This window comes from Rhinoderma darwinii, chromosome 1, assembly GCF_050947455.1.
Source record: "Rhinoderma darwinii isolate aRhiDar2 chromosome 1, aRhiDar2.hap1, whole genome shotgun sequence".
Taxonomy (NCBI): Eukaryota; Metazoa; Chordata; class Amphibia; order Anura; family Rhinodermatidae; genus Rhinoderma; species Rhinoderma darwinii.
The window spans coordinates 608682548-608698721 of NC_134687.1; the positions used below are offsets into that span (position 1 = coordinate 608682548).

At 42.8% G+C, this 16174-nt stretch overlaps 1 protein-coding gene across 6 annotated transcripts in view; it reads right to left on the reverse strand.

Annotated features, from left to right (window-relative positions):
• The window catches only part of NEDD4L (NEDD4 like E3 ubiquitin protein ligase), a 328543-nt gene that overhangs the window by 145987 nt on the left and 166382 nt on the right, over nucleotides 1–16174 (reverse strand). For 3 of the 6 annotated variants that reach the window (XM_075841150.1, XM_075841171.1, XM_075841160.1), the window contains exon 5: nucleotides 14802–14855. In XM_075841150.1, the coding sequence (XP_075697265.1) occupies nucleotides 14802–14855 (54 nt within the window). Of the gene's footprint in view, nucleotides 1–7256; nucleotides 8426–14801; nucleotides 14856–16174 lie in introns of those variants that run through there. The other 3 variants (XM_075841141.1, XM_075841134.1, XM_075841127.1) reach the window with 1 other exon arrangement.

Here is a 16174-nt window from a genome sequence, read left to right on the forward strand (position 1 = left end):
ACAGTAGATCAAGAAATGAAGCGAAAAATAAAACCACCTCCTTCATTTCTTTTTCTAAACCGCGTGTCATAAGGATGGCATATGCACAAAAATCACGCAGCCACGCACCAAAAACTGATGCCACACGGAACTGCAACGCGCAAAAAACGCAGCGTTTTTTGCGAGCGAAAAACGCACACGTTCGTGTATATAAGGCCTTAGAGCTGAAACATGTACAGGGTTAACAGATGTTTCTCCATTTCACTGAGAGACCAGGAACACACACATGCCATACAATGCTCTGTTTCCCAGAGCCGGTCTTCACAGCTGGAGTTGACTTATGTGCTATAATACATGGCCCATCATTCTCGCAAAGAGACGGCCATAAGAGAGGAAACCATCTGTAAATTCATAAAAGAATGCCGCCATATCAGTAGCTTGAGGCACAAGGTGCCTTACACCTCAAACCTGGCACGAGACTCTACTGAATGAATATACTATATACACTTGACTGTGCACACCTCCAGTCTCTGCAGATTCATAGACTATATTCTTATGGTAATGGATTTAGACATGAATGCCACCGAACCTATGAGTTACCTCAGTCCTCAGTTATATTTTTAAGTGTAAAATAGATATATATCTATCTATATATACACATACACTGTCAATATACCACTATACACTGTCTAAATACTACCGCCAAACAGTATCCAAATACCACCATATAGTAGCCACATAACGCTGCCATATATTTCCCACACAACACAATGGCCATTCAGTGTCCAAATAATACCGCCATAAAATGCCTAGTGAGGGGGTTAATTGTAAAATCTCTGGTCAGCTATGGCAAAGGAGTTAATAATAAATTCCCTCGTAGTCCAGAGCAGTGAAGGCTTTAAGAAACACGGGCCTAAGGAAATTGCCCAGTTTGCCACCCTCTAATCCCACTCCTGATTCCCAACCACAGACAATACAGCGTCCAACTGGGGTTCCTTGGAACCACCAGAGGAAATAATTCAGAGGGTCCACGCTCCATCTGTACAGAACATGTGGACATCCACTTGTTGTTGTCATTGTACACACTGGACATATCGTTAATAAGGTCTAACAGGTTATTTGTGAATCATCCCATAAGACAGACCCTAGCGACAAGTGATTGGCTCCAAAGTTTGCGCCAAATGGAGTTACCCTTTGAAAGTGCTTTTGGGACCCATTTTTGGTTCAGAGTCCGTTAGTCATGAGGAAGGTGCAAAACAAGCAAAGTATAAAATACAGAGCCCAAAAAAGATGATAGGACTGTCCTAGAAACGCCCCCCCCCCCAAAAAAAAAACAACTATTATTATGTGGTTAAGATCTGCTCTCCCTTAAAAATCGGGCAAAAAGTCCCAAAAATATTCACACCCCTCCTCCCCAAGAATACTGGAAGACCTGTCCATTAAAATACATGGTTATTTATTTTTCAGACCATCATGTGTCATCCCAATTTTACGGTTTTATATTTGGTGGAACAATTAATGTTGGGCACTGGGATTGTTGCTGCCATTATTTTGGCAAATACCAATAGATGGCACGGTTTTGTCCACACTGGGCCTCAAATATATTTACACCCACATACAGATACATGAGCCCCAAAAATTCTTCTTTAACCCCTTCCCGACATTTGTCGTAAGTATACTTCAAGGAAAGCCAGTGCTTCCCGCAAAATGTCGTATACTTCCGACAAATGCATGGCCCCGTCTCAGGCCCCGCCTCCACAGCGTAACACACATCTATGGATTATTTTATTGTTTACCCCATTATTATGCCACCTGACTATGCCCCTGATGTACTCTGCCCAGCTTACATGTACCCCCACATTATAAACTGAAACACCAGTAATACTCAAAACAAAACTACCAAGCAAAATCTACGTTTCAAAAGCCAAATGGCGCTCCCACCCATCTGAGTCCTACAGGGTGCCCAAACAGCAGTTTACTTCCACATATATGGCACCGCCATACGCGGGAGAACCCTTTTAACTATTTTTGGCATGTGTCTCTCCAGTGCATAGACTGGGCACGACGTATTTGCCACTGAATTGGCATATCTGGGGAAAAATTTACATTTTTACTTTTCACCATCCGCAGCGGAATCATTTATGGAAAAGACCTGTGGGGTGAAAATGCTCACTACACCCCTTAATAAATACCTTGAGGGGTGTAGTTTCTAAAATAAGGTCACTTCTCAGGGGTTTCTTTTATTACTTCACATCAGAGCCCTGCAATTGTGAACCAATACTTTATAGGTCGCCAAATTAGGCCTCAATTTCGCATGGTACTCTTTCACTCCTGAGCACTGCCCGAATGTCCAGGCAAAAGATTAGGGCCCCATGTAGGGTGATTCTAAAACCTGGGAAATACAGCATAATAATTGGCATATCTATTGAAAAATCCCATTTTCACTCTGCAATATCGAGTGCACACCAATTTATGCAAAACACCTGCGGGGTTAACATGCTCACTACACCCCTAGGTGAATACCTTGAGGGGTGGTTTCCAAAAAGGGATCACTCGTGGGGGGTTTCCACTGTTTTGGTCCCACAGGAGTTTTGCAAATGCTACATAGCGACCAGAAACCAATCCAGCAAAATCTGTACTCCGAAAGCCAAATTGCGCTCCTTCCCTTCTGAGCCCTGCCGGGTGCCCAAAAATTAGTTTATGACCACATATGGGGTATTGCTGTACTCGGGAGAAATAGCTTTAGAAATGTTGGGGTTCTTTTTTTACTTTATTTTTTGAGAAAATGAAAAACTTTGCGCTAAAGCTACGTCTTATTGGAAAAAATTTGTTTTTTTATTTTCACTGCCCAATTCAAATAAAATCTATGATACACCTGTGGGGTCAAAATGCTCACTACATCCCTAGATTAATTCCTCAAGGGGTGTAGTATCACAAATGGAGTCCCTTTTGGGTAGTTTTCACTGTACTGGTATCTAAGGTGCTTTGCAAAAGCGATATGGTGTCAAGAAACCAATCCAGCAAAATCTGTGCTCCAAAAGCCAAATGGCGCTCCTTGTCTTCTGATCCTTGCCGTGTGCCCAAACAGCAGTTTATGCCCACATATGGGGTATTTCCGTACTCCAGAGAATTTGCTTTACAAATGTTTTTTTTTTTTCCTTTATTTGTTGAGAAAATGAAAAATTTTGAGCTAAAGCTACGTCTTATTGAAGAAAAGGGATTTTTATTTTCACTGCCCAATTCTAATAAATTCTATGAAACACCTGTGGGGTCAAAATGCTCACTACACCCATAGATGAATACCTCAAGGGGTGTAGTTTCCTAAATAGAGTCACTTTTTGGGCGTTTTCACAGTTTTCGTCCCTAAGGGGCTTTGCAAATGCGACATGGCCGCCGCAAACCATTCCTGCTAAATTTGAGCTCCAAAAGCCAAATGGCGCTTTTTCCCTTCTGAGCCCTGTGTGTGTCCAAACAGCCGTTTATTACCATATGTGGGGTACTGTTTTACTCGGGAGAAATTGCTTTACAAATTTTGCTTTTTCTCCTTTAGTCCTTGTGGAAATGAGAAAAAAATTGCTAAACCTACATTTTCTTTGAAAGACTGTAGATTTTCATTTTCACGGCCTATTTCCAATAATTTCTACAATAAACCTATAGGGTAAAAATGCTCACTATACCCCTAAATAATTTCCTCAAGGGGTGTAGTTTCCCAAGTGGGGTCACTTTTGGGAGATTTCCACTGTTTTGGCACCGCAAGAGCCCTTCAAACCCGACATGGTGCCTAAAATATATTCTAATAAAAAGAAGGCCCAAAATCCTCTAGGTGCTCCTTTGCTTCGGAGGCCGGTGATTCAGTCCATTACCGCACTAGGGCCACATGTGGGATATTTCCTAAAACTGCAGAACCTGAGCAATAAATATTGAGTTGCGTTTCTCTGGTAAAACATTGTGTTACAAAAAAAAATGAAATTTGTAAATTTCAACTCTGCTTTCTAAATGCTCTTTTGAATACTTTGAGGGGTAACGTTTTTAAAATGGGGTGACTTTTGGGAGGTTTCTTATATATTAAGTCCTAAAAGCCACTTCACAACTGAAGTGGCCCCTGTAAAAATAGCCTTTTGAAATTTTCTTGAAAATGTGAGAAATCGCTGCTAAAGTTCTAAGCCTTGTAACGTCCTAGAAAAATAAAAAGATGTTCAAAAAACGATGCCAATCTAAAGTAGACATATGGGGGATGTTAAACTATTTTGTGTGGTATAACTGCCCGTCTTACAAGCAGATACATTTAAATTTAGAAAAATACCAAAATTTAGCGAAAAATTAGCATTTTTCACATTTAAATACTGAACGTAAATCGAGCAAATTTTGCCAGTAACAAAGTCCAATGTGTTACGAGAAAATCTCAGAATCGCTTGGATAGGTTAAAGCATTTCGAAGTTATTTCCACATAAAGTGAAACATGTCAGATTTGAAAAATGAGGCTCCGTCAGGAAGGTCAAAAGTGGTTAAAGAGGGAAGGGGTTAAAGGAAGATTCAAGTCATAACATATACGCTGTTGACCCTTTATGCCCCTATAGGGCACCCAGTGACAATAGGGCTTTAAAATTAAAGACTGGAAATGTAGGAATCCCTTATCATAATTATGACCCATGATACATTTTAAAGTTTTCCTACCCAGGGTGGAGCTTCGTAGTCACTTGTACGGAATGGTAAACACCTTACTTATCCGGGGAACGAGAAAAAGGGTCATTAAGATAAGTCACATGTTGCTACACTTAGGCTATGTTCACACGGAGTATTTTGGAACTTTGAGGCAGATATTCCTCTCCCTGCACGCCGATTTTCGCGGCAATTGAGCGCCGCGGGCATAAAACAGCGAGATATACGCTTTCTCCTGCCTCCCATTGAAGTCAATGGGAGGTCGGAGGCGGAAGCGCCCGAAGATAGGGCATGTCGCTTCTTTTTCCCGCGAGGCAGTTTTACTGCTCGCGGGAAAAAGACGCCGACGCCTCCCATTGAACTCAATGGGAGGCGTTCTCGGGCCGTTTCTGCCGAGTTTTGCGACGCGGTTCCCGCGTCAAAAAACTCGGCAAAAGACCCCGTGTGAACATAGCCGTTGAGGGAGCACAAAGCCTTCACAACATACATGCCAACTATCTAGGAATGTGTGGGAGATTCCTAAAAAAACAAACAGGAGATCAACCAGACTCCCAGTAGAGTTGCCAAATTTCTCAGGAGCAACCTCTCCCAGTTCCTGATGCCCTCTTCACCCCCAAGATGCCGCTGAAGATAACGTCCTGACGCTGGCTGGGGGGAGAGTCTGATCTGTACTCATTTTGGGATGCGATGAAGGAAGGTCATATGCACAATTTGCGATTCAAATTTCGTAGGTTGGGGTGTGGCCTATATAAATTTAGAAGTGTGCACCATTTTATATGTAACATTTCAAAATCTCTCTGATTTCCCTTGTCAAAATTTGGAAAAACATGCTTTACACAAGTACAGTTGAAAAAACCACAACAAAAATTAAGAAATCGTGAGTTCATATTTTCCGTATATCTTGGCTTCTCTGACCTTACTAGACATATCTGAAGTTTGGTAGACACCCTGCAGAGGAGTGAGGGGCTTGTGTGGGAGGTCCTATTTTAAAGTTGTCGCAGACTCCATCTATTTCTACCCAGCTTTCCCTGACCCCTGAATAGCAAATCAGCCTAGCTATGCAATGAAGAATATGCCATACAGGACTCTAGATAAGCTTCCCCTGAAACAGATCTAACTAACATACGACTGAACAAGAGGACTCAAGATCTCCTGTCAAGTTGAGAAAATATCTCACATTCTGTTAACCACTTGAAGTAATGTCCATTTAACCCCTGGTTTCCATTCAAAGCCAGAAATCAGATCTACACTATAGGGTGCTGTATATATGTGATCTATTTCCCCCCTGTAGGATCAGGCTCTGTTCATTGGGAGTCATACTGCACCTATAAAGGCAAAGCCAAGTTATTACCACATTCTTCTTTTTATCGCCTCTCCATCTCTTGCCTATATAAGATGCCTTTGAAGGAGCTTCTGGGACTTCCAGACACACTGAGAATAAACACACGATACATGGAAAGATTCCTCTTTGTTTTATCCATCCCCAAATAGGGAGGGAATCAGAAGGGTGGCGTGGGGGAATTGGGTTAAGCAGGACTACCAAAAGCATAGGCACCCCTTAACAGGAGAAAGTTAACCCCCCACCCGCCCCTTCACAACTCTATGCCAGGCAAAGTGCTCCGAACAATTTACACTTGGGTCGTCTTCTTCCGTCTAGTTGTTAAAAATTCTATTCTTAGGTATACTGGTTTTTGGGAAAGTGAAGTGACAACCAATACAGATTCTGGTTCCCAGGAGTTGTCAACCAGCTGACCAGAAAAGCAAATCTTAAACAATATGGCAAATGTATGACTACAAATAAACTTATTAGCCATTCAGGCACCTGGGAAAGCAGGATGACGACCTCCATTAAGGATCTGTATTGGCGATCATATTGCCAGAAATAGATATTACTAAGAAATGTCAGAATGGATTTTTAACAAGGTCAAGGAAGATAACTAAAGAACTTTTTTTTTTTTTTTTTAAGGTCAAAATGCCCCCCTGCCCCTTTCCACATCAGAATAGCGGAGTTGAAAACAAATTATATAAATGAGCAAAAATTATTAGACCTATAGATTCACATAGTCTATATAGTATCAGCAATCTCTACCTATACATTTTTATCGACATTGAAAAAATGGTATTATTCACACAAGTGGCTGCTGTTATGAGCTGTATGGATGTGTAGAATAATCTAGCAGGTTCTCAACCTGTGGCAGGTGTACCCCAACGGTACAGTGTATGATCTTAGCCTCGGGGGTACGTTGACAATTTTTGGGTTTAGAAACATGGAAAATCACTGATCTCGATAATTCTGTGATCTGTATTTTGAAAATCTGACATTTTTGACTATTTTTCCTTACTAGATAGTATGGAAGTCATATCAAGTGAGACAAGGACAATACGAAAAGGCTCTGGTACCCAAAAAGTGCTATAAACAGTCACTTTGGGTAGTCAGTCACATGACAATTTAGAGGAAAGTGCTAAAATTACAAACAAATGATGAATCAAAAATGTAAATAAAAAACAAAAAAACAAACATCCATCCTAAAATAAAAATTTTAAATTGTAACTTTTTTTGTATTTCTACAAGGACTGAATGTCTAATGAATCTCAGATACAGGACGCATGTTTCTTACCGTGTCATTCCTGGACGCAGATCCAGAATTTCCAGCAATATTTTGCCCTTGGTCGCTATTTTGCTCTTCGCTCCCACGAGTTACCCGTATCCTAAAATGTGGCTGCCTAATATTTTGCTCTTGTCTAATTTTGAACGAGCACCCTTGTCCCTGCAAGGGTCGTTCTCTGGAATCATTCTGACAATGGTCAGTAAAGTCCTGACTATATTCTGTATTCGCCCTGTTCTCCACGGGGCTGATAGTCTCCGGACGTGGTTGCAGTGGGTAGGAGGTACTCCTTTCCAGTCGAATACGAGGATATCGAACCAGTCGGTCTCCTTTCGTACCAGTAAACCCAAAATTAGACTCTCCCCCCAGACTACAGTTGGTAGTCGGAGACTGCTGAAGTTGGAAAACAAAACATCGCTTCCCCGGACTCCCTGAAGTGTCCGGGAGATGCTGTAGGGACCAACGTCTTGGTTCGGTACTGGTACCGTTTTGGGCATCATGGTTTGATGACACCAGTCTCACCTGTCGAATATCGGGGCTGTTTGCCTGACTGTTAATCCTGACCCCACCAATGTTTTTGCTGCATGTAGGTACATTGACCTCTTCCTCCCCATCGCAGCCATAGTTAATATTCCCATTTTGCTCTGCAAATCGACGTCCGGAAAGTCTTGGCGGGAAGGAGATTGCCCCATTAACTTGTAGCCTCCCAGACTCGTATACGTGTGGAGGGGAATTACTAGGAGTATCCTGTGGAGTACTTACAGTGGAGGAATTTTTTCTTACAGCCGATATGTAATGTTCATTGAAGTCATCAAATCCACAGGAAAGGACTTCTTCCGAGAACTCTGAAGTCTCGCACTCGTCGGTGCCGTCGTTTGCCCCTTTCCTTTGGAGAGAGATCTGCATAGAAGAACTTCTTGTTGGGCGAACCTCAATGTTCTGCAGCAGCTGTGGAATAAACATGGATGTGCTTCTTTTCAGAGCCCCTTCTTCTTGGAAATCTGTGTCTTCATAGTGTCTTGTAAAGACATGAGTTCCGTTCCTCCTCGGCAGGGTATGGAATGCCATGAAAAAGTCATCTTCTTTCTCCTGGTCTAGGACGTCTGACTCGGGAGCTGTGTTGCTTCTGCCGGAGCCAAAATGAAACCGTAGCCGGTGGGCCATGGTTTAAAAACGGGCAGGAAAAAGTGAGAGAGAGAACGACGTTGCAGGCTCTGCCAGCAGCTAAAAACCAAAAACATGAACTCCAAGAAAAAGCGTCCCATCTGCCAAACTGTTAGCACTGCAGTACGGAGAGCGACAGATAGCAGAAATAGCCTAAGTGACAAGCAGCATTCCAGGCATGATTGGATAAGAGGAATCAGGGCTTCTACATACTGTGACATAGGGTAGGGTGACTGGAGTCATGTGACGCTGTCCCCCCTCGCCACGGGAAGCAACGTTTTTTCATTTAGGATTTTTTTTTTTTCCTCTTGTGTGTCCAACAGCGAGAACCCGAAACGGCACCTTCCCAGCTGCTACTTTTCCATCAGAAAGCATCAGCAGTGGGAGAACGTTCACATTCGTAGCTGTTGTAAATCTAAACCGCATCTTTTTCATTGGGTACTTTTCTCTTGGCAAGAAAAAAAGGAAAGTGTAAAAAAAAAAAAAAAAAAGTGAGAGAAAACACAGGCGCGTCTCACAGCTACAGTAAACTTTGTGAATTACCTTCTGCAGTTATTCCCTATATGATCAAGAGCCGGACGGCTACGAAGATAAGCTAGAAATGAAAAATAGCCCCACGAGTAGGGAAAGAAGTCTGGATGTCCTCCAGAGAACATAGTAGGATGACGCTGGTTTTAGGTTGTTATTAGGTTGTACTGCACAGGTTTTAATTTTGTGCTGTTTTTTTATTTTTATTACTTGTATACAGTATTTCAAAAATATTTAAAGGGCCATTCCACATTTTTTAGCTGTCTAATCCGTTCCATAAGGAGACGTAGCGGGGTTTAGCCAAATGACAGCCCAAGAGGATAAAATGTGGCAACTCCTATGGTAGTTGCTCACCCACTATGGCCACGGTGTGAAAATGGGTCAGAGCCCTAAATCATGACCATTAATATTGTCACATCATATTTTTTCATGTCTAAATTATTATTATTATATTTCTCCTTATTCTGTATTTACAGAGGAATTCTGGAATCCAGTCAAGAAGACCTTCTGATATGTCACAGACACCAAACTTTCCCAAACCCCTGAATTCGTCACACACTTCCCCCATTACAGGAAAAAATTGAATAAACTAAGTTCTGCATTTCACCTGTGGTGGCGCTGCAGAGAAATTGAACACTTGGGTTACATTCACACGAGCGTGACAGACTTCCGTGCGTATAAAACACGCGTAAATCTGTCCATGTGCATGGCGTTTTTGCATCAGTGTGCTTTGGCGTGTGGCATGTGTGTTTCACATACTTGCAAGAATAACGCGTGAAACATGGACAGCACACGGATATGCGTCCATGTACTGTCCGTGGTTTTCACGCACCCACTGACTTTAATGGGCGACTAGCTGCGTGAAAACGCACCAATATAGGACATGCAGTGGGTTTCACGCAACGGACACTCACTATGTGGAAACTCCTGCATGTGTGAACGGCCCCATTGACATCAACGGGTCCTTGTGTCGTGCGTTGTTTCAGCACACGGCACACGGACGAGAATCACGCTGGTCTTAAGGAGCCCTTACTGACCGTTTTCCCCACAGGTAACAGCTGATCGCCGGGGTCACAGCAGGACGACACTTAGTATCACTTGACAATAAGCTGATCACAAACAAGTAGGGATTGTCCAAAGCGGAGAACCCCTTTATAAAAAAAAAAAAAATCCAGTACTTGTGACATGGGAATAACTCTTTAAATGGTAAACCTGGCCCATACAGATTATTTTTTACATCTCAGCGGAATATTCTTTCGGAATTTTGAAGATAGTCTTTGAGAATCTGTAGTGGGTATTGAGTTGGCCCCTTTATTTCTGAGATCCAAGCTTTAGACACAGAGTCGTGGCAGAAATGTTAGCTAGATTTAGTTTACAAGGCAAGTGCCAAGGTTCAGTACAATCCTTCATTGTTCTAACGGGATCCACAGCCAACAGCCCAGACAGCCCGGGTATCAGGCGCATAGAAACTGGCAGCCAGGATCACAGGTGCTGCAGATACGGCTTTATAATATCAGGTCTATTCGCAGGATCTTTGTAAATTGCGAGTTGCAAATTTTTAAATTTTGATTTAGAAATCTAGAATTTTTATTTGCACTTCAGCTCCCTGCACCACTACCCCCCCCCCCCTTCTACAGATGTGATGCTGTAATACAATATGTGAAGGTGCCAGATGGGGACGAATGTTTAAGGGATTGGTTCTCATGCGACACGTTGATATTTGCATTTACGTTCAATGGAAATCCTACTTAGAGGACGGTGAATTCCTAAAAAATGCGGAGAGAAAGGCTGCATTGATATTTTAGGAAATGTTTCCAAATATTGACTTGTGCAAGTATAAAACCCCTCCAGGCTAATCCAACACAGTGAGCTTCATTATTAAAGGGGCCGTCCAGTCTTATACAATAAAAAGTTCTTCAAATTTGGAATAGACGTCGCGTTTTTTTTTTTACCATTTTCAAAATGTTCTCCTTTTGCCGGTGAATGGAAGAACTTTGACGCTGAAAACGCTTCATGGTCTCTGCTTGCTCACAGCTGAGGTTTTGTTACAATGTACTGTATCCAGTCCAGCCAATCCCCTGTAAGCTAAACACTGCAGCAGCACACACATCTCTATTCTGTCCTGGACTCCAAGCTGACATTTTTTTAACTACACAGCTATATTGTATCAAACTACAGCTGTCTGGGCAAAACGGGTTTACATCCTCTGAATATAAAAATTATTTTCCATTCACTGACAGCAAGCTGATGTGTAAAAAGTGGTGAGGAATTGATCAGATTAAATTAGAGAATCAGTGTGATTCTCTAAGGCTCTGTTCACACAGGCGTTTTTTTTTTACCCTTAGGTCCTGTTCACGTTTAGTTTTTTGGCGCTGGTTTTGACGCGGAAACCATGTCGGAAACCATGTCGAAAACCGTGTCAAAAAATGGCCGAAAACTGAGGATTTTTTTCCTGAGCGAGTAAAAAGGTTTATGGGAAAAACAAGCGTTATGCGCTTTCTTCAGGCGTTTCAATCTCTAACCTCATTTTGACATCAATGGGAAGCAGAGAAAGTGTTTTTCGCTGCGGTTTACTGGCAGATTTTTCCGCCTGCAAAAAAAAACTCTGTGTGAACAGGGCCTTACGCCTCATGCACACGACCATTGTGCCACTCGGGACGTTTTTTACATTAGTGGGTGAATCGGGTGCGAGAAAAATCTGAGTCTCCGATCAGAGAAAAATCAGAGTCTCCGATCAGAGGAAAGATAGGACATGGTCTATCCTTCCTCGGATCACTGACTGGACTCCGCCGGCGAACACGGTCGTGTGCATGAGGCGTTAGGTTGGGTTCTGGTATCTTTGATGGCAAGAAGTTTGCAGTCAAAAACAGCAGTACCTCGAACAGAAAACTGATGTTTTCCATTATCAGTTAATGGGATCTGTCAGGATATGTTGGGGTCCCATTGTAAAAGAATCTGTCATAGTCCAGTTAGGAGTGAAAGCCATGACGCTAATGTAAACAGAGCCTAAAAGAGTTCCGATAGTGAGTGTAATTACACCATAGGACTACACAGAAACGGGGTGGGCTGGATGTATCACATGATCCCATACCGCCCAACTTTTAAGAATCAAAGAGGGGCAACCGATGCGGCGCGCGTAGCGATAATTTTTTTCCCCTTCTAAGCCAAGCCACTAATGCCGCCCATACACACCCAGTTCAGCCCACACAGTATCATGCTCCCATAGTGCCTCCCACACAGTATAATGCCAAATAGCTGGCCCCACACAGCATATGGACAGTGACGTTAAGGGCTTCCCCGGGCAGTGCGCTTAAGTAGCGCAGTGCCCGGGGAGTCCTCGGTGAGCGGAGGAGCTCCCTCAGCTCTGAACTAATACTTAAGCAGGGAGCGGATTGTTCCCTGCTTCAGCATTGGGTTCAACTGTATCTCCGCCCTGAGGACGCAGATACAGTTGACAGCGGGATATACCACCAGCCACCTGGGACAGCGGGACCCTGCCCGGACTGTCTTGCTGAATCCGGGACGGTTGGGAGGTATGTGATCCCTCTCAGCCAGTCAACAGCTTTGAATAGGATCATGTGATAGAGTCTATGATTCCAGTTTCTGAGTTGTTGTAGATCCAATGTCACTATCCTTTTCAGTGCTGCTGACTGGACAGGGATCATGTGAAATACAGCATGGCTGTTTAGCATTTTGAGGGGGCTATTGGGTGTAATTATACCCACCAGTATAGGTCTATCAGATTATCAAACACATGTACTTTTTGTAATAGGTCATAGTGACAAGTTCACTTTAAATGTCATTTAACACTTGACAACCCCTTTAATAGGTTATCCTGCCCAATGGCCGACAGTAGACGCTGCTTCAGAGTGCCCGAAAACACAGCAGAAGTTCCAATTGTCGATCTGGCTTTTTGCCAGGTCTACATGATGATATGAAGAAACGTTAACCCTAAAACCCCAAACATTCCTAAGAAGTCAATGCAACAATTTAAATCGGAAAGGGATTCAGATCTTCGCAAAATACACAGTCCCTTTAAGTTTTTTCCAAGTCTAACTTCAGTGGTGAATGACCCCCCCCCCCCCCACACGGATGTCATCTCCTCCACCAAAAACACATAAGATCTGCTCATTCTCCAAACAGGAGGGGTCCCAGTGGGCTTTGCCCCGTGTCTGATTGAAACGTCAAAACTTAACGGACGGCAAACATTTCGACAATTAATTAAAGCAGCTTTTATCGGATTGGTGCTAAATCTTTATGCCTATGGTTACTTGCGGGTAGCAGAAAGGACACAGCGAGCATTTACAAAAAAGACCAATACAGAGGCCAACAGGGACTGCTTGGCCCCTCTATTTCCAATGTCCATGGAGGGTGACCTGCGTACATGGAGTCATACAGTACAAAGATACTAGGGGTGCGTTCCTTGATATCCCATAAGAAAATCACAGGGGCCGCAGACTACTACCTGAATCACCCACGGGGTGCGAGCTGCTCAGTATTCCCTTATATGGGGACAATGTCTACATATAGATTATCTCTCCGAGCCTCACTGCCCATTATCATTTCCAAAAGCACTAACCAGATGACAGCTGAATAAGATAACCTTTGACCTGGAAGTATTCCTGAGATAATAGCCTTAAAATATGGAACAGAAGTGGTGGGAACAATAGTGATAAAATTGCGGCAGATGCAATAAATTCTGTCAAGAAAAAACAAAGCATAAATGTCTTGCAAGGCCTGGTTTACACCTGCGTTCGAGACGCCATTAGGGGTCTCTGTTGAAGAGATGGCCAATACGACAAAAAATAATAACAATGCTGGATGCTGCGCTATTGTTTGTGGTAAAACCACGGACAACATGGCGGAAACCCAACAGAACCCATTGAACTCCATGGATACCGTTGGCCACCAGTGGTGTCCTTTGTGCATTGGCAATGAATAAGTGTTGTCATTGCTCTCCATCATCACAGAGTAGGGTTCTGCTTAGCTGAGTGTGATGCCTTTGATAGCTCTTGGAAGGTAGTGATACACCTTGTGGAGATCCAGCTGGTAGGGAGACTTAAGGGCAATGCTCTCTGGGAAAAAAAAAATGCAAGATAGTTGTCCTAAAGAAGGAAAACTACCGACTTACAGGGTAGTCGCCTATATGTGGCACTAAAGAGATAATGTCTGACCAATTACAGAGTCTTGAATCGGTACCTTCCAAGATCTTCGCTCAAAGCATCTCATTCAGCCAACCAGAACGCTACTCTGTACTGATGAGGAGCGACAACTCAGAAACAGTGCTGTCTGGTTTGGCTGTCATGTTTCAAGGCTATATAAAAAAGGTCAGACATTGACATCCAGAGTAGTCACCTATAGGTGCCACTAGAGAGACAGTTTTCTTTCTTCTGGAGAGCTATTTTGCATATTTTTTTCCCTGGATGCACTGCCCACAAGACATTCTACCAGCTGGATCACCACAAGGAGAATCAGTATCTTCCAAAGCTATAGGGATTCCAAGAACGCCAAAGAGAAGTCCTGCATCACCCACTCAGGCCCTCCACTAGGCATAATGGCTGGAGCTCGACTCGGGATTTCAATAAAAATTTAGACTGGAGTGTTCCTTTAACGCAAAGAACTGAAAATCAATTCATTCTGATAATTTCGGGAGCAACTATCCAAAGCTTAGCTTTTCTAGAGTAAACCAACATGTCATGACTTTTTCTTATTATACAAGCAGCCCATACACATAAATAAATGAATAGATCTCTCTCTTCAGACTCCACTGCTCAATCATCAAGCGATTAACTCTGCGCTTTGAACCATCTTGTTCAATCCAAGATATAGAGCATATTAGCAAAGAGCAAGCATCCGTGCACTCACCAATCGATTCTCATCAAATACTTCAAACAGCAGCCTGTGATTGGTTGGATGGACCTTAGGAGAAAAAAAAAAAAAGGGTCAAGTATTTGTTAGCAAATAATCCACAAATAGATGTAGTAGAGCAGAGTTTGCCATCAAGCACAATGTGTTATCTATGGCTTTACATAAACCTGCAAGTACACAATACATAAACAATGCAACTCTCCTACATCAGTATACCTTTTGCCTACCCTATATACAAATATGTGCCCAAGACAACAAACATTTGCTAGATGTAGTCGGGCTGAGTTTGTTATGTTATTATAAATCATGCGGATTTCACTGTAGGTTATGTGCGGTTTTAAATGGGAGTGCAGGTTATCCTGCTTAAGAGTCACAGACGTGACAAATAACGTAGTTCCGAGGAGCTAGATAATGAGGAGTTTGTAAAATGCAGCAGAGCGGAATTTGTAATTTGGCGCAACTCATGGTGATGTCATGATATTACACAGGATTGTAGGTAAGTCGAACAAAGTAACCCTTAAGAGTCACATGAACAATTCAGCTCTGCTACATCTGCCTTCAGAATATGTTGCACACGCCATTGTGCCCAATCAACAAACTATGGGGCAGATTGGAAAATTCCCATGGGACCCGGTTGTGGTTTGTTTACACTATGTGGCAGCAATTTGCCGCATACGGATTTTGTGTCGTTCATTGGGCTAAAGCGGGGAGATCGTGTGAATACTTGAGCAATGGAATGTGAAGTAGCCAACCACAAGTTATGCTTGATGTGGCAGAAGATGGCGGCGAGATTTTAGACCAGAGGGAAATTTTCTTTTCACACGCTGCTGCTGCGCACATTATACGGGATGACAATAAGTAAAATAGAAAAAAAAAAGTGAAATATTTGGGAGGTTTCACGCTGGATTTAGAGCACGAACGTAGCCAGGAATGGAAGACTGATACTGCAGCTGGCCCTCATTAAAACTGGAGCTACTCATGTTAACGTGGAGAGAGGAGGGATCGCTGACGGTACTCTCCCCCCGCACATTAGACACAGAACAAGTTCCAAGCCAGCCCAAGAAAATGATGAGAGCATTCTCCCTAAACCCCAAAAATTCTCCAGTGCATAGAACTCCTTCTTCTGTCCAGCATATTAAACACAGCCGTTTCTAAGGCTTCGTTCACATCTGCGTTGTGGCATCCGTTTTAGCAGATCCGTTGAACTGACTGATGCCAGACTCAATGCAACGGAAGGTAAAACATGTTTGTTTTTGACGGATCAGTTTAACGGATCCGTCAAAAAACTGACTCTTTACTTTCAGCTTGTCATCAGTTAAACTCCCTTCTCAACGGATCAGTTTTTATCTTTGTATCTTTCTTGCTTTAAT